Genomic DNA, 25,261 nt, shown 5'->3' with positions numbered 1-25,261 from the left:
ATGTAGAACCCAACAGAATTATCCAGGTGATCCAGGTTTTTCCACTATATATTTTACCATTAGTAAATTTATAGATATTATGTCTTTTCCAGAAGTTTCTCTTCTTCCACCTCTGTGGAAGACATACATGAGAAAAGGAATAAAGTGAATTAATCTATGAAAATTTGAGGTATTTATCTGAAACCTGCACACTCATGAACCTACAATATCCTTTCCATGTAGGGATACTCAGTACTCAGAGGACTGTAACCCCAAAACTACTTTTTTGGACTAAGAGAAGAGCTTTGTGGTGGCTGTCTGCAGGAGAAGGTACCAAACAAACAATGAGTCTGACAGAGACCAGGGTGGTCAGGGCAGGGCTCTGTCCCTTCACAGCTCCTCTCTGCCCAGCCTCCTGCTCCACAGTGTCCTGAGTGACTCCATCTCAGCATTCAGAACACATTTTCCACCCCAGACCCATTTGCTTGAGCACAGGAGCGTGTCTCAGTGCAGAGCACATCCCCAGGGTTGTGCTGCTCTGCTGGAAGCTGCAGCTGGGTATTCCACACCCCGTGTTCAGGCCCCAGTCCCCTGTCCTGTACACTCACAGTGATGGCACCCAAACCCAATCCTCAACTCCTGCATCCCAGGACCTGCAGCACAGCTGTCTCCCCTGCAAGCTGGAACTGGGGATTTACTGCAAAGGAGGAGGAGGGGGAAAAAAGATTTAAATAGTGTCAGAGGGAAGCAATTAGCCCAGATCCAAAGTCAGCTTACACTTGCTGCCCCATGCCAGTTGGCACAGGCGTGGTCTGCAGTGCTCAGCACTGCAAACATTTTCCTGGAAGAGCTTTGGAGAGTCCTGTTTCAAGCACTTGAGTGCTCCTAGTTGTTCATTTCCATAATGACTCAGTGAACACAAGCAGCTTTGTTTTCCTCCTACACAATAAGCTATAAATCCAGAGCAATTTGATCCATTTTCTTCAAAGGCACAAGAGGCCATGGGCACACGTGTGCATAAACACACACAGACACACACACGTGCACAGATGCTGTCAGTCCAACAGATCCACCACCATCTTCCTGGCACTGCTGAGCTCAGACTGTTCCTGCTGATCCAGAAGCTGCTTCTGAGTCATCCCAGACTTGTGCCATAAATGATTATTTTGTTGAAAGGGACACAGAGCTTTAAAAGACATCACAAAGTAAAGAGGAGAGTTTTCCCTAAAGAGATGTGACTTTATTCATCTTTGCCTTCCTGCCAGGAGACAGCAAAGGAAGAAGCTTCTTTTGAAGAGAGGAGACATGAGCGTATTTCCAAAACCCCTCAGATGCACATGAAAAAAAGGCAGCAGCCAAACTTTGATGATGTTCATTCTTCCCTTGTCTTAGAGACTGACAATATCAGTACAAGGACAATGGGATAATCCAGGTTTAAGGAGGAGAGAACCTCCTCAGGAGGTCTCCAGCCCAAACCCCCTACTCACAGAAGCCTCAGATTGTTGCTTGGGGTTTTATCCATTTGGGTCTTGAAAAATCTCTAAAGATTTTCCCACCCTCACTGGGAAACTTCTCCCACTGCTCAACTATCTTTACGAGGAAAAACTTTCTTCTTGTATCTTATCTGGCCCTTCTTTGTTACAGCTTGGGGATTGTCCTCCTGCCTCAAACCACTGTGAAAGGCTTGGGTCTATCAGCAACCTCGAGGTACTGGCAGGCTGTTGTTAGCTCCATCCAAAATCCTTTCTGGATTCTGAAATAGGTCCCCTTGCATCTCTGCTCATGGAGAGTGCTCCAGACCCGAGTGTCTCGGTGTCCCTGTGGCTGATCTTGCTTTAGTTTATTAATATCTTCTGTATGGGGTCACCAAGCTGGGCACAGCATCTGGCTGTGGTCTAAGGAGTGCAAAGGAGAAGGGAGTAATCATTTCCCTCAAAACGTCCCTTTGCTGCCAGGTCACACACCTGGTTTGGGTTGATTTCAGCATCCATGAGCTCCCTGGGTGCTTTTCCACACTGCTGCTCCTCAGCCAAGTTCTCACCTTCAGGAGAGGGCCCAGGTGGCCAAAGAACTCCCCTTTTCTGCCCAAGACATCTGGGGAACATCTCAGTAGCTCTGCTCACAGGTGTCCTGGATTATCATCAAACCATTAAATCACAGTTAAAAGGCAAGATGAACATCACTCAGTGCAAATTCAGAAATGTTTGTTTTTCTTGACATGAGGGTGTGTGGCTCACCTCCAACATTGTTGTCAAGGGCTACCCAGGGAAAATGGAAGTTCTTGCTTATCTGTTTTGCTCCCAGGTGTTTTTTTTCCTGGGCTGATTTCCAAAGAGCTAAACTCAAATCCATTTCTGAGCAGCCCCATGCCTCGGGATGGCATCAGCAGCTACTTTGGCTGGTGTTCCCAGGAAAGGTGAGCATTCTGTCATCCCAGCTTGGATGTGCCAAATGCTGTTGGTGACAGATGTCAGCTCTCCACCTGTGGGACCAGACAGTGCAGCAGAGACAGGAGCAGCACCATTGCTGTCAGGAAATTGAACTGTGAACTTCCAAAATCCTGTGGGTGAGAGCTTGCAGAGTCAAAAAGGTTACTTTTATTTTCTTCAAGCTTCACAATTTCCTTGGATAGGTACCAAATGCAGAGGGAGATCAGCCACCTGACTTACTGAAACACAGACCCAATTTAACTGTCTTCACCTGTTTATTGGTCTTACATGTTCAGTGAATATTACTGTAAGTGAAACTAGGGACATTGCAGCAATAGCCCAAAACACTGGCACTGATATATTCCAGTGGCTCACTGAGGTAAACTCTAAGCTCTAAAGAACTCTAGAGTTAACCATTAGCTCCCTGCTTCAGCTGCCAGATTTCTTCTCTGCTCAGACCTGCTCCATGCCTGGATGTCTGCTTCTCTCCTGGCAGCACCAATAATCTGCAATTTCTGACAGAATCCACTGCACTGCAAATCCCTTTTTCATCCCAGCATGGCCCAGAGCCAGAGCAAACACAGAGATATTCACTGTACATATTTCTAACCTGTAGATGTATCCCTCCCTTCAGACACAAGATGCCAGGGGCTGTGCATTGCTACTGTGATGAATAAAAGCACTGACCTGGTCCTCTCTCATCAGGCACTCCAATCTCCTTCCTCCCTCTGTTCTCTCTTTGAGGCACAAGCATCCAAATGACTTAGGAGAGGGAAAAGTTACAAAATGTTGTTTATTTAAATTTGCTGTTCATTGCCAGCAAGCTCAAAGTTGAATATGACAGAGCTGTAAGGACAGCTGTTAGGACAGATGTTCCTCCCCCCAATAAGCAGGGCATTTATAACAGTGTTTTCCAAGAGATTTTCCAGCCACTGAAAACAAGAGCAACATAAATCTGGAGGTTTAACTCAAGCTCGTGCTGAAAAGTCCTATAAAACATCTGAAGAAAATTCAGAATAAGCTTGATAAAAGTGGAAAGAGTAAATTACTCCAGCTCTGTTGAGATGCAGGTGATGGAGAACACATTACACAATATTTTCTCTTACAGCTGTGGCAAAACCCAGCGGAGAGAGAGCGGAGGGACAGGGATCCAGCGTAAGACCATGAGCTGAGAAGGGAGGCAATTCTTCTTGCATTTCAATGCCCCCTTGTTAGGATTTTATCACGAGGTTGTTCTTCTTCTTGGCTCATTATCAAACAGGATTTCCTTCCCTGATCTTGGCTACAAAACCACTCTCAAGACAGGTGTCCTCTTCCTTTCCAGAGTAAAGAAAATGATGCCTGGTTTTATTGAAACCAACCCAGAGTAGTGTTTATTATTGAAAATATACAGTATTTTTGAACACCACATAAAAAGCCTGGTAGATACAACTGCTCTAGTTCAAAATGCTCAATAGATACCTTTGTGCAGCACGCAGCATTATCCTCGGAACACAAACATCCTCTTCTCACCATCATTATCTTTACAGTGCTTCCCTTTTGTGTTTTTTAAACCCAGAAAAGTTGTCCTTCCCCACCCCAATCCTCTGAGCTGAAAAAAAACCCCACTTTCCAAAGGCTTTCCACTTACACTGTGCTGGAAGCGTGGGGCTAAGAGGAATGAGAGTATTTTGTAGAGCTACTTAGAGCTACTCCTGTCCTTTGAAAATCGGTGTAAGAGCAGGGCTTGATGCTTGGCAGGCACAGTGCCCTGTGTGGAACACTCCAGCGATGCCCTGACAATTCCCAGTCAGTCCAAGAGAGAAATGGGGAAGGCAGATAAATTCAGGCTTTTCACACCACCTTTCAGATGCTCTTTTTCTTGCTGCCACAAGTTCTCAAACGACAGTTTTGCAGAGAAGAAACTTTTTACAAAGAAAACAAGAAAGGGATGGGCTATTATACACCAAACTTTTGAAAACATTTGGAACTAATGTACAGGGGGAGATGGGCAGTGTGTTAAAAACAGTCTTTGTTCACTGCAATACGAAAGGGGGAATAAAAACAAAAAAAAATAAAAAAAAATAAAAAGAAAGGAAGGAGAAAAAAATTGATTATTCCTGCCAGTGTGCTGTTTTAGACTGTGCATTGTGAATTTCCACAGGATGCAGTCAGGGTTGAACCTGTTCCTTCTTTGAATCTGTTTTATCACCACCAACTCCAAGAGGCTTTTTCCTGGTTTCCTCAAAGCAGCATCGCAGATATGGGAGATGAGAGCCCGCCGAAACGGGACGGGCCCCTCACTGAAAAGAGACCAGTGAGGACAAAGGAGGAGAGTTTGCAGAAAGGGGCTTTGGGCTGGGAGTGAAGACAGGAGAACTCTGAAGGCCACGGGGTGGTTGGTGGGCGGTGTCGGTGCGGTCACACGGCCGCCGTCTGCTTGATGCTGTGGAAGCTGATGCGCGTGGGGGACGTGGGGATGGACATGGCTCGTGCCACACGCACCCGCAGCGAGTGGTGGTCCTGCCAGCGGTGCCACCGCTTCCTGGCGGCAGAACGGACCTGGGGGGAAACACAGGGGACAACATGAAGGGAGAATTTCAGGTGTCCTCAGAACTTCCCCTAAGAAGGGACAAGCTGGGAAGTGCTGAGACAATATTGTCAAGGCACTGAAGCACACAGGTGATGCCTTGGGCCTCTAAAGGGGGGCAATGATGCCTTAAGTTTTAGCTTTTGTACTTTCCAGATTCTGTCCTGCATTGGTATATAGCTCTGAACTTCATGTAAAGCGTGAGCAAGTTCTCCTCACAGCTCAGTCAGACACAACAATCCTTTTCCAGCCCCAGAACCAAGGACACCGCAGCAGCTTCAGGCCCAAAAAGTACAAACAGCTGCAAATTGAGGAGAGCAGTCTGGGAGGATGGGACTGCATCACCTGCAGCTGGAATTGGACAATTATCCCCAATATGGGAACACACCAAACTTACAGAAGTGTGAAAACTTGAGACCAGGTGTCCATCTTGGGTGGAGCCACAGCTGGGCTCTTGTACTGCCCAAAGTGCATCCTTTAAAGGCCTTTTAATAAATGCCCATTTTATTCCTTTAACCCTTTCTAGCCTCTGTTCCAGGGAGCCTCTCAAGGCATCACAGAGACTGATTCAGATGCCTGAACCTGAGCGCCTAATTCATTGATATTCTCTTAAGTACTTGGCTCAGGGAAAACCATGGCTTTTACACACCTCATGCCTCATATCTGGTATCTTAAATACCCCAGAGCATTTCCAACTGAATCAAGCCCTCAGGATGGGTGGACCTGACGGTGCATCCAAGGTCTGTCCAAGACCTGATGGAACTCTTAGAGAGCCCCATCCCAGCACAGGGGATCTAAGCAAGCACTGGTTCTGCAGCACAGGCACACCTGACCCAGCCCCTGGGAGCACCTCATGCAGGCACTGGAGGTTGCTCCACACCAGCAGAAGGTCATCCTCAAGCAGGTGCTGACCAATAGTTCACATGAACCTTGAATTTCAGTGCAATTCTTATTTTTTGCATGGAGCATAGAGAGAGCCCAGGAACTTGGGCTCAAATATATACATATATAAACAAGAGAAAAACAGCAGAAAGGAACCCTAAACCTCAACCACAGTGGGAGGGAAGGCTTGAAATAATCCTAAAATAGACCAAATTCCTGCCAAATCCCTGGCAGAGAAGACTCAAAGTCAGAACCTGGCAGGAAGCATTTGGACCAATTTCTGGATATTCTTGTTGGTATCTGCTTATGGCAGAGAGGAGAGCAATTCAGACCCCTAACCTAGGGAGATAAAGAAACCTACAAAATTAGGTGAGAGGAATATGGGCCCAGTTTCCTGGAAAGTCCAAAGCCTGATGTATTCATGACACTTGGAAAGGCTGCTGATGTTCTGCTGCCAACCTGAAACCTGGTGAACTTTGAAAGAAGCATTGTTACATAAAACTTCTATATCAAGCCAGGGCCTCCTTTACCAAAACTGGGTATTTTTTACCAAGAGGGGTTATAAATAATGTAATATAGACATTGCACCTCAGCTACTGACCTGCAGGACTCCCTCTGACCAAGAGGGAACCAGTCACTGTGGTCAAAGGGGATGATTCATCTCCTTCTAAAGCAGGTGTCCAAAATAGGCCAGATATTTGTGGTCTGATGAAAAATAACTATTTCCTTTAAGTGGTTATGAAATGAGTCCAGATAACCAGCTCTATTTTAGATGTCTGGATTATAAATAAGTTCAGACAATATTGATATCTAACTCTGGATATTTTTTAGTCTTTAATGTACTTATTTTCACTGCATCCCCCAAATGTAAAGGATTGTTTTAAGCCCCATTTTACCACAGACAATGGGAACTTTGGGTATTATCAGCAGTGATGCTGTTGTGGAGGAGACCTCAAAGGGATCAGCTGCCATGAAGAGAGGAGACATGAGCATATTTACAAAATCCCTGAGGTGCACATGAAAAAAAGGCAGCAGCCAAACTTTGATCATGTTCATTCCTCCCTTGTCTCAGAGGCATGAGTGACAATATCAGTACAAGGATGATGGGATAATCAAGGGAGGAGCTTCCAGAGCCTGTGAAGCCCATGCTGGCACAGGTTCTCAGTTATCAGCACCTGAGGTCAATCACAGCCACCCTGGGTGTGTCTGTCACCACCTCTGGGGCTGCAGGGAAGGTGGAGTCGAAAAAAAAAATGCCCAAAGATGAAGAGTCACTGCTTCATTTCTTTGAAAACCTGGGGACTGTCTGCAGGGGTCTGTGAGGCTTACTCAAAATACAAAGAACACAGGCAGTCTGCACCCCACTTCAGAGCAGCTCAAACATCCTGTCTGAGGGTGCTCAGGTGAGTTAAAGAGCTCCAGGATTGGAGGTGTTTCCACCCAAACCACACCCTGTCAGTTTTAGGTGCCCCAGATGAACAGGGTGAAGGTCTGACGGTTAAAACATAGAAGAGTTCAAAAGGAGGACACAGAAAGGGGGAAACTGCCCTCCTTCTCTTGGCTGGCTTAAATTTTCCCATTTCTGGGTGGGATTTCAGAGCCCTGGGCTGTAGCACTGCTGTGGTCTGGCAGCAACATCCCCTCTCATCACAGCTTTGTCCATGAAATACGCTCCACTGCAGCTTTATGAGTCCCAGCCTGGAAAACAGTTTTGCAATTGCCTCTTTGGTGCCTTTTCAGGGAATCCTGAACCTGGAAACGTGGCTCTTCCATCAGAGCCCTTCTAGAAGGCAGAGACTGGGCAAATCAGAGCAGAGAATTTCTTTCTTTGATTGTTTTCTCAACTATCTGTGATCTGTGCTGCTGCCATGGTTGAAATGGTGGTTTTAGGTCATACTTTGGACTCAGTGACCTCAGAGGTCTTTTCCAACCTAAGTGATGCTGTGATTGTGTGATTTAAGATAAGCAGATGCAGATTTCTAAGGTAAGGTGAGGAGAAAGCCACACTGGGTTTCTCCTAATTTTGAATCAATTATTTGTTTCAATATAAATAATAATGTTTTTTACACTTAGTAGGGCTCAGACAGAACTTAATGAAACAAAGATTATGAGGGAATAGAACTGGACAAAGAGACAATACCCAGTGAAAGGGGAATTAAAGACAGCACTTCCAGGAAGAACATGATCATCATGAATGATTTGGAGATAAGAACGAGAACAATGTGGTTAAACAACAGTGCAGAGGATTTCTGGAAGAGCCTCTCATGAAGCAGTAGCTGCAACACCTCTCCACCAGTTTTATGATGGGGTTTGGTCAGGTTATACCATGAGTTGAATGACACAGTTATTTGAAATAGCCCAGTCAGGATGGATGGACTCAATCACAAACTGCAGCAGCCTGAACTGCTGACCATCATCCCCTTCTCACCAAACTGACCTCCCCGGCTCACTGAACACTCCTGGGAAAACAGGAGAAACACTGAAAAGCCGTGCCATTGTGTTGTACTTTTCCAGAAATTCGCTATTTTCAAACCTACCATGGTTCCACCTGGAGTGGCAGAGGGATTCTGGATGGGAGGCAGGATATAATGCACACTGAAAGGTAAATAAATCCGTGTGCCAGAGTCCATGCAAGGGGGAGGCACCTCCCATAAAAGACTCACACCTTGGCCAATTATCACAGAATCACTGAATGGTTTGGGGTTGGAGGAGATCTTAAAGTTCATTTCATTCCAACTCCCTGCCATGGACAGGGACACCTTCCACTGGACCAGGCTGCTCCAAGCCCCATCCAATTACTGCATCCATTATTTCTGCTTCCAACACAGATAGAGAAAGAGAGGCAATTCCCCTGAGGATGGCACTTAGACACATGGAATGAAACACTCCTTGCTCCTCTGGGTACAAACCCAGCTTAACTGAATGCTGGGCACCTCAGACAAGTGGTTTAGGTAACACATGAAGTGTCAGACCATTGTCATGAGAAATTGTCCCATGAAGACCTGAGATGCAGAGGGATGCTACTTCTGGAGTGATGCTTTCTCCCCAGATATCACCAAATGCCGAGATATTGTTAGAGAAGATTTTCCTCCTTTCTCCTGCGGTGATATTTTGTTTATTTTTTTTCTGAGCAACCAGTGTGAAGAGATACTTACTCAGCCAGTGAAGCCAGATTAGATTTATTTGTGCTTCAAGCCAACCAAGTCAAAAAGAGCCACCTGGAGATAAAGACGTGAGTCTAAACGAGCAGTTGGCTTTTGTGATACAGTTTGAGATAGGATAAAAAAAACCCAAAACCAAAAATGCTGTCTTCTTGTGCAGCTGGAGGAGCCATTCCTAACAGACTGGGCACATGGAAACAGGCTCTGCACTTTCAAGGGTGAGGGCAAAGCATTTTTTAATGACAGAATAATTAACTACAATTAGTATGTGACCAGAGGGCAAGCGGAAAAGGTTAAGGTCAAATTTATATCTTGTACTTGAACTGAGAAACAAAACGCTGGGTTAGCTAGTTTTTTGTAAAAAAAAAAAAACAAAGCCAGGTTAACTTTAGGTAAGAAAAGAAAAAACTGGTTGTGGCTGCTGTTATAATGTGTTACAGGACACCAAAAAAGCTATTGCAGAGTGGAAGAGTAAAAGAAAAGGAGAATGCAAAATATCAACTGTCAAACATGATTGTTCATATCTGTAAGAGCAGCCTCCTCTATTATTAAACATTTCTAGAGTCAGGACCATGCCCCAGAGTCAGCATTAGCACATTTGTGACCTGAAATTGCCAGCACTGGCTTGTAACAGCCCAAGGATGCTCCAGGCTGTCAGCAGTGCTTAAAGCTCCAGAAGGAATCTTGGGAACACAAATTATCAGCCTCACCTCTGTGGAACTTTAGTTGCTTGAGAGAATCAAAATTATCCCTGCTCTGAGCAATGAGCTGGGTGTTGACCCTTGGTCTTTTCCTTGCCAATAGGTCCTCTTTCAGAATAACCCTTTTCAGCTCTTTCTGCTCTGTGTGCAGTGAATAATCACAGTTTCTGAGCATGTGGTCAAATCAGGTTTGCCAACATTATTTGTACCCACTGAGTGTGGGCACTGCTTTGGAACAGTCAAGAAAAAGGGTTTGGATAATGGGATGAAAGGAAATCAGTGGGTGACAGATTTTCTCTTCTTACTGGATCACCTAACCAGGGGACTTGTCAAACTTTTAGATCACATTAAATAAAAAATACTGTTAAAAACCTTTCTTCCCCCTCCTCCACAGCAGAATAACAAAAAGAATGAAAGAGATGAAGAGAAGGATGAAAACATCTAAAAGGTTTTCTGTTGACAAAATAGACATCAACTTGGTACAGCTATAACCTGTGCCAGACACTGGCTGCTGGCTGATTTCTTGCAGCCATCGACTAGAAATGAGCTGAGAAAAGAGCCTTGAGCAACATTAAAAATCAAAATTAAAAATTGGAAGGAATGCCATGTGTCATTAGCAGAGAGGAAGTTTTGATCCATTTACACAGAGTAAAGGGGCCCATTCATATTGTCATATTGACATAATAACACTAAATTATAATGGTGATGTAGGTGTTTGGTAAATAGAGTAGGAATAAATGAGCTGCCACGGTAATGGAAGCTGGAATTAAGACTCCTGGGATGCCACCATCCTCTGTCCCCACGGGACATCCCTCACTTGGAAGTGTTAATGAAGGAGGGTCAGATGGACAGCAGGTCCTCTCTGTCTGTAGAATAATCACAGAATATCAGAATGGTTTGGGTTGGGACCTTAAAAATCATCTAATTCCACTCTCCTGACACAGGCAGGGACATCTTCCACTATCCCAGGCTGTTCCAAGCCCTGCCCAACCTTGGACACTCCCAGGGATGGCACATCCACAGCTTCACTGTGCCAGGGCACCACCACCCCCACAGAGAAGGATTTCTTCCTAATATCCAATCTGTATATTCATGGTGTTCAGTACTCTGTGACTGATTAAGTTCTTGCTTTGCTCAAATGCCACTTTTTATTCCCAGAAATCCTGATAAGAAGGCAAATTAATTAAATTAGTAAGATTTACACAGATATCAATGGGCTTTAAAACAGACTGATATATGTTTTCTCTGAAAACAGGTTACAGTGGTGAATTCAACAACTTCCATCTACATTTAAGGACCTTTTGTGCCGTGTTTCTGATTCTTGTGCTGCAGCTGGAGGTGACTGGAGAGTAACTCTGGATTTTAAACATCTTTGAACAGTGGTGCAAACTGGGGAAGACTGATGAAGACTGAATGGACCTTTTTCTAATGGATCTATAGGTGAACAAGAGGGACTTTCAAGCAATGTCCAGATCAGCAAAATGGATGTTTAAATTTCAAGGCACTGGTCTCACTGCACCTGACTCCACAGTAAAATTCACTTCCATGAGGTTTTTGAAGTCCTGGCCTCTCCCTGCATCCAGCAGACTTAGTAAGGCCTAAGGTATTGGCAACATCTCATCAAAAATAACCAAAATAGGTCAGTTGAAATCTGCCCTCATTTGTGTGAATCGCTGCCTATAAATGAAGCTGGAGGTGATAAGCTCAGCTGGTTCTGTGCATGTATTAGGCATTGAAGATTTGGGGGCAAAAATCCCATCCATTACTTAACAGAACTTAAATAAATGTAAGGTGATGCCTTAAATGGTACTTTAAAATTAGTTTTCCAAAGGTTCAGGGTGTCCCTCAGGGGAGAGGGATGGCAAATGCTGTATTTAATAGCAAATGCTGTGAAGCAGCTGTTGGTCAAACCTCTCCAGGTCCCTGAAAGGATTAAGCACAGAATGATTTGAAGCAAAGGAACAGAGTGGCCTAAGCACAGAGACCCCTGGGCTGACAGACCTGTGGATCTCCAGGTGAGGAGTTCTAATGCTCCCAGAGAGATTGGATTGTCTTTATCTACGTTTTGTAAATAAACCACACCACTGAGCAACTGCACCTGTGTCCTACCCTGCTGCTGTGCCTTTGCAAGGCTCCCACAGACCCAACCCCTCAGGCCAAGGGTGCTCGTGTTACCATCACACAAAATGCTGAACTGAACATCCCCATCAAGATGCCATTATCAGTATTTAATCCTCCTGAGGTCAGGAAGGGATGTAGTCAAAACAAACTGCAAGGCTTAAAGGAAACAAAAACAAAGCTTGGGTAGAATGTTGATTTCTGTTTCAGCAGGTACCCTACATCACACCACTATTTATGTAACATTGTTATTAAATTAAAAATAAATAATAAAAAAATAAATTCTCCTGCTTAATTGGTCTGCAATCCTTTTTTTATTATTATTTACAATCTGGGGATATTTTCATAGCACCTGCCAGCCTGGGATATCAAAGTTTATTTCTAAGACCACAGCAGTGCAATTTTCTTATTGCAAATAACAGTTCAAGAAGCTGCAACAATTCTGACTAGTCAGGAAGATCTGCCACGCATTTTTGTGTGGAAACAAATGCTGCTCCTTAGCTCTGGCCCTCAAAGGAGCAGAACTACCCACAGCAGAGGGAGGCCATGGGTGCACCAAGCCCACCTCGAGCCCCTGTGGGGTGCTCTGGAGTCACCCTCACATCAACAGTGGTGTAAGGAGGAGGAAAATGGGATGGGGAAGGACCCTCAGAGCTGATGGAGTCAAACTTTAGCCCTCTAGTCCACCTCCATATTCATATTTATTCAGAGGTTTTAAGGAATGATTAAAACGAGTCCTTTGGGCTTGGGATGAATAATGTGGAGCCTTCCTGAGCTGACGGGCAGGGGGTGAGTAACCACTTCAGGGGTGACTCAGAGCTGGCAGTTCTAATGAGCAGCCTCCCAGGATGATCAGCTCAAAGGAAGCCACTTTGAGCTTCAGAGATCTTGAGAGACAGATGGTGCTTGGCTAAAGGGTAAAAGGGTAAAACAGAAAAAAGAAATTAACCTTATTTATCCTTGCCTCGCACCTTGTTGTGAGAATAATTTACAGTGGCATCTGATCTATTCCTCTCTGATGATGTTTTCTCTCAAAGCTAGCTAATTGCTTTCTGTTTTAAATGTCAGTTCATAGATGATTATTGATATTGAATCTGAGTCCTGAGCTAAGGATTCAGGCTCTAAAAGGATGTTTTCAGACTCAGGTCTGGCTGGCTATGTATCCATCCAGGATATGGATAGCAAGGAAGGACAGACACTTTCTAATGGACACAGAACTCATCAATTATAGAATAATTAAAGTTGGAAGGGACATCAGAAGGCCTCTGCTCCTATGCCATGATCACAGCACAGTGGTGTTATCCAGTTTTGAGATTATGTCATAAATGACTCTTATCGAGTCATTTTGAGCACAAACAAGGACAGAGATCTCAAAGCACCTTTGAGTCTCTCTTCCAGTGCTTCAACACCCTCACTATTATGTTTTTTCTTCCCTGTTTAATCAGGATTTGCCTTGTTCATTCAGTTTCAGAATGGAGCTCTTCCCTGAGCAGCTCCTCATCAAGCACATCCCATTTTAGATGTGGGTTGTTCTCAAACACTGGCACCTCCATTCCCAAGCTCCTGCTCTGGGATGGCTGTGTTGGGATCCCCCATCATGGCTGGTGAGGTTTCCAAGGATCACAGAACTCTCTGAGGGATCTGGTGGTAACTGGAAATTGCATGAAGCACCTAATCACAAGAACAAGCAATCTCTGGAGGGATTCTTATTCCTCTGTTATCCTCTTGTTTTCATCATCTGCTGAGCTAGCAGGAGTGGAGCCAGCCCTATTTGAAATATGAAACACCATAAATGCATTCCTTTCCTCTCTCTGAAACACTTTAGTTTGTCTCAGGAGAAAACCATCACTGCTAAGAAGGTTTGGCTGTAAGGTACACATGACACCAGTAAGGGAACTGGATGGAAGATCCATCCTCCTTTAAAGAAGCTTTGTCTGGAACCAGTCACAGGTAAAAGAGAAATGCTGGGAGTGCTGTACCCATCTTCTGCTGAGCAGAAGGTGCACACTAAAGAACTGAAAGGAAAAAAATGAGCTGCAGTGAAAACTGCCCAGCAGGAGTTGTGTGGGAGTGCATTCCTCCAGCACAGTTCCATTCACAGAATCACAGAACCATTGCATGGCCTGGCTTGGAAGGAAAATTAAATCTCATCCAGTTCCACCCTCTGCCATGGCAGGGACACCTTCCACTGTCCCAGGGTGTTCCAAGCCTCATCCAGCCTGGCCTTGGACACTTCCAGGGATCCAGGGGCAGCCACAGCTGCTCTGGGCACCCTGTGCCAGGGTCTTCCCACCCTCACAAGGAGGAATTTCTTCCTAATATCTCATCTAAACCTGCCCTCTTTCAGTTTGAAGACATTCCTGCTTGTCTTTACATGCTCTTGTACAGTCCATCTATCCTTGTTCCAAAAAACTCCATCCTAAACCCTTTTTTTGTTTAAATCCAGTGTTATCTGAAATTAAATTCAGTCTTGTGATCTGTAAGTTGACTGAAAAAATTTTGAGGAGCATCTTGTTGTTTTGCAGTGATTGAAAAAAGTTCAATGAAAAGCTGAAAAGCTGCACTCACTCTTCTGAAGTGGCACTCAACATAAATGCATACAGATTTTTCAATATGCCAGTTTTCATAACATTTCAAATTCTCAGAAACCTCTCATTGTCAATTTTCTTGGAAATCCAGAGATGCTCTTTTCCACTTGGATTAAATGAAATTTGCATATTTTTGCCCTCTAGTGTTTCTTTATGTCCAAAAAAATATAATTCTTTTGCCATAAAGTCTCAAAACAAATTAATGAGTCAAGTGCCAACGGCCCCTTGTGCCCATCCATGGCACACACGCTTCATTCAAAACTGCTTCAGAACTTTTCAGAAGCAATGAAACATAAAAAGCTGTAAACTTTTAATCCAAACTGCTTCTCCTCCATGGCTTCACTGCAATAATTTGTGTATAAGATGCTGGAAAGAGGGAAGGGAACAGAGCTGGGGAAGGGTCTGGAGCCCCATGAGCAGCTGAGGGAGCTGGGAAGGGGCTCAGGCTGGAGAAAAGGAGGCTCAGGGGGAATTTGTGGCTCTGCACAATTCCCTGCCAGGAGAGGACAGCCAGAGGGGGACTGGGCTCTGCTCCCAAGTCAGAAGCAATAGGACAAGAGGAAATGGCCTCAAATTGCAGCAGAGGAGGTTTAGATTGGATATTTGGCACTATTTGTTCACTGAAAGGGTGGCACTGAAACGGGCTGACAAAGTGGTGGAATCCCCATCCCTGGAAGTGTTGAGAAAGTGTAGATGGAAACATGGTTTAGTGGAGGGCCTGGCAGTGTGTGCTGAATGGTTGAACTTGATGATCTTACATTAGTTCTTTGATTTACTGATTTCTTTATCTCCAGCTGAGGGGCCTGGCACACCTTCCTTCACTGCAGCCAACAGAGCCAGTCCAGGAGCTGTGTGAAACACTGGGAATGAGGGAAAGGACTGCATTCCCAGGTGGAATGTCTGCTCAAAAACAAAAGGAAATAAACTCATCTCGTTTGAAATTCTTTGCATGGACTGCAATTTAATCACTTCACTTTTTCCCTTCAGTGATGCCACATTTGTGAGGCCAAATCACTGAAAATCAAGACATTTTATGGTGGTATCAGGTGTTACCAAGGTGTCATTTTTGGTCAGATCTCAAGGTACGTTTATTTAAATCAATGGAAGTTACAGAGGAAAAACTCCCATTTGTTTCTTTTTACAAACTTCAGAAAGAACTCAAAGGGAAAGAAACCTCCCAGAATAGAATCCCAGAATTCCAAAATATCTCAGCTTGGAAGGGATCCAAAAGGATCATTGAGTCCAACCCTTGTCAGCTCTGTTGGCAAACTCTTCTTTGGAACAGCCTCTCACATCCTGAGAGTTTCTAAGATGCTAATTTTGATCTTTAAACCCAGTTTTAGTTGTACAGAGGTTTTAAAGCTACACAGACCGCACTGATCAGATATTGTAGGAACTGGACTGGGGTACAGCATAAAGCTACCAGAACCAGTAGAATTTTCCCCTTTATTTTCAGTTCATGCAGGTTTGTCAGGACACGTGGTTCCATTTCCTGTGACTCTATCAAAATGTAGCCTTAAGTAATATTTCTGCCATTTCTCTCATTCCAGTAACTGCTATTAATGCTTTCCCTGTACCCAAACCAAGCGATTTTCACATCAGATTGAGAAATAGTCTCAGCACTTACCAAATCTCACTGCAAAATCTCTATGTGCACTTTAAAATACAGGCAGTAAATTCATTGCACAATTTCCTTTCTTCATAAAGGGCTGGAGTTAATTGTAGCCTCTCCTTATTCTGAGAACATTAAAATACAGCACAACTGGGCAAAGGCTGCATCCAGTTCCAGTCCTGACAGGGAAGGAACTTCACATGAGTCCCTCAGTGGCTGCTGAAAACAACATCACCTCTGCTCCTTTATTTCCTGTTACTCTCCTTCCCCAGAAATACTTCCTGATGAAAAAAACTCAGTGAAATCACACTCTGAGCCTCAGGAGAAACCCAAATTAGAGTTTTTAATGTGGTTACCTAGGGAGTAGAACATCCTTACAGGCATTCTTTCACACCTGAGGAACTCACAATGGTGTTTCCTCTGTCTTCCACTAAATGCAGCAGCTTTTAGTCCCATAGCAAAAGGAAATACATAAATTGCAAAGGGACAAGTCTCTCAGACATGAAGCTCTCATTGAAGATCTCACGAAAGATATTTTGGGTTTTTTTTTTTGAGGGCAATCTGTAATTTTTGAGCTCTGCTACAGACACTGGCAGTTCGTAAGGACTCAGCAGGATGTGTATCAAACGTGGGGTGGAAGAGATGCAGCTGAGATCAGAATATTATTAAAGCTAAAACTGATGGATTTTCCAGGCTTTTTGCTCGTGTCATCATTTGGAGCAAGTCTGGCACTGTGGGGGATGAGTAACCTGATAAAGACCATTACTTGTGTTTAAAGAACACAGCTCTGCTATAACTGGAAAACCTGAAGTATTTAAAACCTTCTGAGACAGCAAGTTATCAGCACACCTACCACGGAGACAGCAACATCAGGCTCACTGAAGAGATAATAACAAGGCTTCAGTGACATCTATGAAGCTTTCAGGCTACTGAAAAGCTGCTCCTCACAGGTTATTTCCCCCTTTTTGAGCAAAATCTGGTACCTCATGGGGATTGAGTGGCATTGCCTTCATCACCACTTCTAGTAGGGATGCCCAGCTGGGAGCAGCTCAGTTTTTAAAATAATGCACTATAAGATGCAAATTTGTGGTTAAACACCCCAAAAGCTCTGAAAATTCACTGAGTTTGCTGCTTTCTTTGGTGCTGAGAAAAGCTGAGGCTGGAACAGGACAGGAAATTTTATCCTTTAAAAGCTTTATGATACTACAAAAAGCCATTCTCACAGTACATTAAGATGAGCCCAAAGTTTTTCCACAGTTTTGAAATAGACAATATTGTAATATTTGGGAAGTTTGGGCTTATGTTTTGAAGTCTAAACCCCCCAAAGTTCTCAAAGAAGCAGTCAGAGAGTTGCCACGGTTTAGTCAGTCAAGTGGAAGTTGCACATTAGATGTCAAAAAATGCTACAGGGAAGACTTCCCTCCCAAATTCAAACTTTGGGAAATTCAAATTCCCAAATTTTGTGGGTGCCCACATGGCAGCGAGCATGCAGTGGAGAGCCCAGACTGCCAGCAAAGACTGCAGCTGCTCAGGTGAGCAGATGAAGGTGCCTGTTGTAGACTGAATTGATGAAAAGCTTAAAAAGCAAAAAGGTTGTATTGACTGATTGGATTACTGACACAGAACCATTGGAGTAGCCCTATTGAATCCCACTTGGTTTTCCCAGTTCCCAGCCAGATGTGAATGTTCTCCAGATCCTGGAACAGCTGGGAAGAGCCACGTGGATGCCTCAGATCGCTGCAGCCTCCCCAGCAGCACCAGATATCTGAGTTTAGGGAAATGAATCAACATCCCAAGCTGGGTGTCTCAACCTTGGACAGACTCCCTCAGAAATGCCCGTTCCCACTGTGACAGCAGTGTGATACAGCAGGAAAATCAGTTCTGAAATCATTCCAGATTTCCCAGTAGATTGTTATCAAGGCCTAGAAGTGCATGAGGTGAATAATCCTTTGACAGGCTCGATTATGTTTGAACTCATCAAAGCTACAAGAGATGGGAAGTTGGCTCATGGCTTTGGACAGGCAGCTTCAGACTGCTGAAGGGAAGGGGATATTTGGGTATTTCTCCCAGTAGAAAGAGCTGAAAGAATGCCAGAACAGTCAAAAGGGCGAAAACCTGCTGTGAACAGCCAACAACTCCAAGTCTGAGTGTCACAGAGTGGAAGTGGGGTGACAGAAAGTCCTGACTGGCTGTGAGATCACATGGCCTGGGTTCCAGTTCCTGACCCTCACTGGGACACCATGGAAAAAAAAAAACCAAAAGGAAAAAAGACATTTAAAAAGCCACTGTCTACAGGAAGATTCTCCTCCTGCTTTAACAGTGCAGACCTGATGAATGTGACGAGTCACAGAATAACCTGAGTTGGAAGGGACCCACAAGGATCATCCAGTCCAACTCCTGCATGGACATCCCAAAAATGCCACCCTGAGCATCCCTGGGAGTGGTGTTCAAACACTCCTGGAGCTCTGGCAGCCTTGGGAATGTTCCCATTCCCTGGGGAGCCTGGGCAGTGCCAGCACCCTCTGGGGGAGGAACCTTGCCCTGACACAGCCTGAGGTAAATGGAGCTCAACAGGCACCCGCATTTTGGAGGAAGATTTAAACTCCACGTTTTTTTAAGAGGGAAATGGAATGGTGACAATTTCTGGAAGGAAAGTTGGAAAGAGAACTGAGAGCTCTGCTGCCAGGGTACAAAAGTGGTGTGTATTTAATGTGAGAAAACTGAGCTGCTTCTTGCTAACATCACCTCAGAATGAATGAGGAAGAGAGAAGTTACTAATGTAAAAGAAAACAAAAGAAATAAAATAAAATTTTAAAAATAAAATACTGCTGCTTTGAAGACATGCCTATTCTTTCTCATAGTCTGCAATGAAATTAAGAAGCAGCACAAAGTTTATACCAATACAGCAGGAATAATGAAATATGGAATTAATTTTCACAGAGACTAAAATTTTAGCAGGACAAGGACGACACACTTTAATGCAGGTAAATGAGACAGTGACAATGTAAGCAGGGGAAAGATTTAAAACTCTCACACCTTGGGGTGGAAGTAAACACTGAGGGATATTAGTGAAGCATTTCTTGCTTGAGTAGCCTTATATTAATTCTGATTTAATCTGTTTTCATCCCTCTTTTCTGAATGCAACAGGCACTGATCACCCAGAGATAGAAACCCAAACTCACTCAACTCATCATGACACTATAAAAATGGGTCCCCTGCAGCATATCCCTAACAAGAGTCCAGCTCAGAAGCAATTAGCTATGCCCAGAAATAATAAATTTAACTAATGAGAAACTTCAGAGAAGTCTTGAGATGAAGAACACAAATTTTATAATCTGACAAAACTTCTTTCCCTCTGCCCTAACCTCACAAGTCTGAAATTGATAAAGTTTTGAGGACAAAGGCTGGGAAATTCAGGAGCACGTTAAGAGCTTTTCACAAGAGACTGATGGGACTGTGACACCCTGTAAAAACATCTCAGGCCTCTGTAATCAGGCACCCAAAGAAATTCCACCTCCCCAGGGTGAATTACTTACCTCACCATTCAAGAAGCAGTAAAATACTGACACAAAGAAACCCTGGAAAGAAGAGAAAGCAATTATTAGGTAAATATTTTAACACTTCCACTGACAGAGAGGATTGTCCCTGCAGCTGGGCTAAAACATCTCTGCAGCATCCAATTTCTGAGACCCCTCAGAGGAGCTGTCCCAAGGCTGCCAGCTCTGGGAGAACATCCCAGGCACCCACAGGAGGTGTTGAATGGCTTCAGCTGGTCTCATGAGGCCAAGGGTATCATCAGATTGCTTAAATTCACCTGAGCTCAAAGGCTTTGTGGGCTCTGCTGACAGCAGTGACTAAAGCCCTGTAATGACTGAAAAGGTTGGAATTCCTCTGGGTGGAATTCTGCCCATTTTGTTTTTAGGGCTGTAATTATTATCACCATTAAAGAGAGACTCCCTGTGCTTTCTTTCTTACACACAGCTTCAGAGAACGAATGAGCAATGCAGCATTTTCTTTAGACACTGAGTAACAGCAGATAAAAAATACAACCAATTTTAGGGAATGAAAAGCATGGAATTACTTCACAGGTAAAGGCTAAGTTTCCTTTTCCACAGGTTAAAAGGGACATTTTTTTATTTTGGATATTCATCTGTAATTTCTGGTGGGAAGCACTCAGCAAAAGCAGTAATCCAGCTGTAGATTTTGCCAGCTGTATCTTTGTATTGATATCCTGGGTATCAGAGCACTTGTTCCTGCACACAGGAGGTAAAAACATCAACGTCAAACACGTTCCCACCTTAGTTCAAGAGGTAAAGCTACAGGACACACCTGGGCTAAAGATCCTTCAGGATCTTCAGTTGCTTTTGGGTTTGTGTCAGATTCACAGAGTTGGGGCAATTTCTCACTTTCCACTGCCTTTCCCACCCTGCCAGAGCTCCAGTTAAATTCAGGGGAGGGAGGAGATGGAGCTGATGGCACCACAGCAGGCTGGGAAACAGCTCAAGTGTGTCTGAAACTGTCCCTTTCCTCCCAGTTAAATTCCTGAGTTCTACCAAAAGTTTGTTCATCCCTTGAAACATGAATTATCTTTGAAGGCAAAATATTAGGAATTTCTCTGAAAGCAGCTGGTTAATATTTTGTTGTTTTCCTATGGGATTGTTTAACTTTCTTTTTAACCAATTGGTTCTAAACTTATACTTACCATATATACTTATACTTTTTTTTTCTGAATCAGAGAAAATAATTAAAATAAATTCCTAACATCCCTTAAAAAAAATCACTGCGTTACATAAGTTCTAATATTAATTAAAAATTGGCCTGTTGACTGCACAGAACAGCACATAAACTTGTCTGGAGACTGTTACAACCTGAATAGAACAGCAAATCCAAGAGGTAGGAGCTGTTTCCCTTTGGTTTAGCAGCATTGAGTCCAAGTCTCAGCCCACTGTGTGCTCTGGGAAGAGAGAGACACCTCGGGATGGGGATTGAAACATCTTCTATCTCTCTATTGATTTTATGTGAGGAGCTGAACCCAGTGCTGAGTTAGGGGAAATGAATCCCTCCAGTCCACACCTGAGAGGATTTTCCACTCCACATGACACACTTGTACATCTATGATGTGTGTGTGAACTCAGCTGAGCTATTTGCAACTAATATTTCTATCACAGACTTCATTGCCTGAAGTTTCATGGCTGAAAAGCACCGAGGATCCTGTCAGCTGATACAGCTTATAAGCTTGTTCTCTTACCTGAAAAGACTGAAGGAAGGAATTGAAATAGATGAAAACAATCTGGGAAATGTCATCCTCGCCAGGGTTGACAAAGAAAAGCATGTAGGTGATGCCAAGCAGAGGCAGGAGAACCAAGGTGGCCTTGACTGCCTTCCTGTGGGCAGGGAACAGAAAACAAGTGAACACAGGGAACAACAACCGTGTTGGGAGTGGAAAGGAGCATGGAAAGAGTGCCAGCCTCCCCTCCTGTGCCTGTCCACCTGGGGAAAGTGTCCTGGGACAGCCTCTGAATCCTGCTGTTTCCCCCCACACTCTGAACTCCACGTGGTGAATGGGAACCTTATTTATATCCCTCTCTTTCACTCTCTTCCTTCTTTTCTCTCCTATCACTCGAAGCCTTGGGATGTGCAGGTTTGCTGAGTGATTTCTTACACCTCAGGGAGATCAGTGCCCAGCTCAGCTGAGACCCGCTCTGCACCCATAATTTGATTTTATCTGCAATGTAAACACTTTCTGCAACACCTGTCCACCCAACTGCTCAGAGCTGTCTTAGGAATCACAAATCACAAAGCAGGTGGTGAATGAAGAAGCATCAGTGATTAACAGAATTATTTGGGGCTAATCCTTATTGTTGATGCTGTAACAGCGTTTTGGGATTTCAGCTGAGAGCTGCATGTCATTGCACTAGGCACTGTGCAAGCACAGAGGCTGAAATTTGGCTAAGTCTGTATAAATCTCTGAATAATGCCATAACAAGTAGATAAAGACAGGCAGGGGAGCACAAAACCACTGCCAGTGTCATGATAAAGTGACAGCCTTAATGCACACAATTTAATACCTGCTTAGCAAAGGGTTGCACTGCTCTGCTTTAGAGCTTGCCCCAGGCTTTGCTGGAATTGTAAAGGTTTCCATTTAGGCTCTGAAAAGACAATTCTCTCACAGAGCCTGCAAGGATAAGATCGTTGTCATCTGTTCAAGAACAATGGCAGTTGCTGGAGATTGATTCACTCTGATGTCTCTAATGCTCCCCTGCAAGCTGCAGAAGGGATGAAAATGTACTGAGGTTTGAATCAGGGCCTTTTCAGGCCAGTTTTAATTTTATGGCATGAGGTTTGAGCAATAAAAAGGGGTATTGTTCCCTTGATTTCTCAGGAAATGTGCAGAGAGGGATCTGACTGTCAGATCACTGCACTAACTTCACTAGCAAAATCCTGACAGGAGTAAAAGGAAGGAATCAGGCAAAACAACAAAGACCATTACTGCAGCAAAACTGTCTCCAAAGTCAAGAGCAGCCTGATTTGAGGACATCAAGATGCAACTCAGCTTGATATGCTGGGATTTTATCCAGAAATGAGTTGAAGTGACTGCTCTAACTCCACTAAAACTGTGCCATTTCCTACTGCAAGGACCTGTTAATCCATAACTCCTCCAAATATCTTTCAAGACACTGCAAATGACAAGAGAAGGACACTCAGCATCTCCTGGTGTCTGAGAATTCACTTTTAGACTGTTGATGCTGATCTAAGCCCACACTGGTGGCTGAAGGGGCCAGGCCACCTTCCCTCCTGACTTCTCCTTTCTGCCATCCCAGTACTTGTGGGGTTATGCTGGGAGTGGGAACTGATTTACCTGAGAAGCCAAACCCAAATAAAGGTAGTGATTAGCTGAGGATCAGTTCTGTGATGTGATCCAGTGAGTGGTCACACTAATTCTGGCACCAGCTGAAAGGAAGGAGCACAATCACCCCTCATTCTCCTGCCCTACATTTGAAATGGAGCATTAAATACCTGTATGCACACATTAACCACAGAATCCCAGAATGGCTTGGCTTGGAAGGTGCAAGATCAACCAGTTCCAGCCCCCTGCCATGGCAGGAACATCTTCCACTGTCCCAGGCTGCTCCAAACCCTGTCCAACCTGGCCTTGGACATTTCCAGGAATGCAGGGGCAGCCACAGCTGCTGTGGGCACCCTGTGCCAGGGCCTGCCCATCCTCACAAGGAAGAATTTCTTCCTAATATCCATCCAAACCAACTCTCTGTCAGTTTGAAGCCATTTCCCCTTCTCTTGTCACTCCAGATCCTTGTAAATGGTCTCTCTCCATCTCTTTGCAGGCTCCCTTCAGGTCAAAATTAAGTCACCCCAAAGCTTTTTCCAGGCTGAACAATCCCAGCTCTCCCATCCTCTCCCCCCAGCAGAGCTGCTCCATCCCTCTGATCATCCTGGTGCCTCCTCTGGCCTGGCTCCAGCAGCTCCAGGTGCTCCCTGTGCTGGGGACCCCAGAGCTGGATGCAGCATTTACTAAATATACACTTGTGTACACATAGAAATTGATAAATTTGTCTTCACACGAGACCAAATCCTTCAGATTTCATGGAAAAGAGGGGGCTCCATGTGTGTGCTGGGGGCTGAAGGGAAATGGAGTGGACAGAAAAAAATGCGAGCAGGTTTTTCTGGAGAGCCTGCATAGATAAATACTATTATCTATGGGCCTAATTTATGATCTCCAGCAACAGTGGCACCTGGAAAAATAAAGATGTGACGAGGACAGGACAATCAAGGCAGAGCTTAGTTAGCACCAGAGCAGCAGGAATCACAAGCTGACTTACCTGTACTGGATTGTTTCTGAAGTGGTTGAAGCTCTCAGCTTTGTCATTAAAATCCTAACTATGTTAAATAGAAATACAAAATTTATCTGGAAAACAAGAGAGAGAGAGGAAAAAATGCAACCAGTCATTAAAATAATGGCTAACAGGATGTGATACACCCTAAAAAGCACATTTTACAGTTTCAGTCTGACTGAAAACAGCCTTTTGGCTTTGCCATTGATTGCAACAGACTCAGAAGTTTACTAGAAATACCAGATTATACAGCAAACATCCTACAGCTCTTAATGTTTCCAAAACAGCAGTGAAAATGGAGTACATCATTACTGCCCTAACAAGGAGCTTATTTTTACTCCCTTTTCTCCTTTTCTGGGTGCAATGAGGAACTAAAGGTGAGATTGATGGATTTGCCACTCCCTTTTCAATCTGCTGAGCTGGGTAATTATTATTTGTGCAGCAGTCTCACCACTGAGAATTGATATTTGCTCTGATTATTGTTGTAGCATCTGTTAGTGCTTTTCTTGCATACTTCAAAAATTAAGGAGATTTTAAAAAGCCCACCAAACTGAAGAGAAGACTGATTTGTAGACTGTGATCAGTGGAAGGATTTGACTCTTAGGAGTAAAACTCTTTGGAGCTGCTTTCAGAGCATAAAGTAGGGCAGTTAACAAGACATGGGTCTGTCCCACAGCTGTCAGAACTACACAACTGCTGGGGTCCCAGCACAGAAAATATTTACCTCACACACAATTCCAGGGCATTTTTCAGCCCATGAACAGAACAATTCTGTGACTGACACCTGAATATTTACAAACACTACAGCAGAGCTGGCAACTGAAAGGTGTTCTCAAAATGTGCTCCTTTCCCCCCCATGCTATGGGGTGTATTTCAATGTTTACATCTCATGGCATCCATCAGAGCATTCTGTGTTGCATGGCTCAGAGCAAATGGAGCAACAAAACACCTGAGCAGACACTGGGAGACTGGCAGCACTGGGAATTGTGTAAACACACTACCTGAGATGCAAAAACACCGTTCCACCAGCTAAAACAGCATTTGTGGAAATTATTTCCTTAGCCCTGGGGAGTACAAGAAATAAATAAAACAGTGCAGCCTGTGTGTTTGTTCTACTCAGAATTGTTTGTGTCATATTAAGAGCTTGAAGTCAATGGGCTCACGCTTTATTTATCAGAGACAAAACCAGCTCCGTATCTTGGTTTGAGCTGAATCTTAAACTCCCCACACTGGTGACTGCACTGCTCTTCAGTAACACAAAAAGAAATGTTCAGGCAGTCTCTGCTCAGAGGGAGGTGAATGGAGTGGCCTTCACCCACAGAAAGAAAACTTTCCCCTTTGAAATTCTGCTGCTGAATCTTGAGGTTCTCAA

The 25,261-nt window shown here is 44.1% G+C and overlaps 1 protein-coding gene across 5 annotated transcripts in view; it reads right to left on the bottom strand.

The window, feature by feature from the left end:
* Positions 1–3,187: 3,187 nt before the first annotated feature.
* The window catches only part of CRHR2 (corticotropin releasing hormone receptor 2), a 138,360-nt gene continuing 116,286 nt past the window's right edge, over positions 3,188–25,261 (bottom strand). For 4 of the 5 annotated variants that reach the window (XM_058830968.1, XM_058830971.1, XM_058830972.1 and 1 more), the window contains 4 exons: positions 23,878–23,963; positions 21,288–21,423; positions 19,576–19,617; positions 3,188–4,949 (listed from right to left, as the gene is read on the bottom strand). In XM_058830968.1, the coding sequence (XP_058686951.1) occupies positions 4,809–4,949; positions 19,576–19,617; positions 21,288–21,423; positions 23,878–23,963 (405 nt within the window). In that variant the 3' untranslated portion in view covers positions 3,188–4,808. Of the gene's footprint in view, positions 4,950–9,014; positions 9,078–19,575; positions 19,618–21,287; positions 21,424–23,877; positions 23,964–25,261 lie in introns of those variants that run through there. The other variant, XM_058830970.1, reaches the window with a different exon arrangement.

This window comes from Poecile atricapillus, chromosome 2, assembly GCF_030490865.1.
Source record: "Poecile atricapillus isolate bPoeAtr1 chromosome 2, bPoeAtr1.hap1, whole genome shotgun sequence".
Lineage (NCBI taxonomy): Eukaryota > Metazoa > Chordata > Aves > Passeriformes > Paridae > Poecile > Poecile atricapillus.
This window is presented reverse-complemented; position numbering and strand designations above follow the sequence as displayed.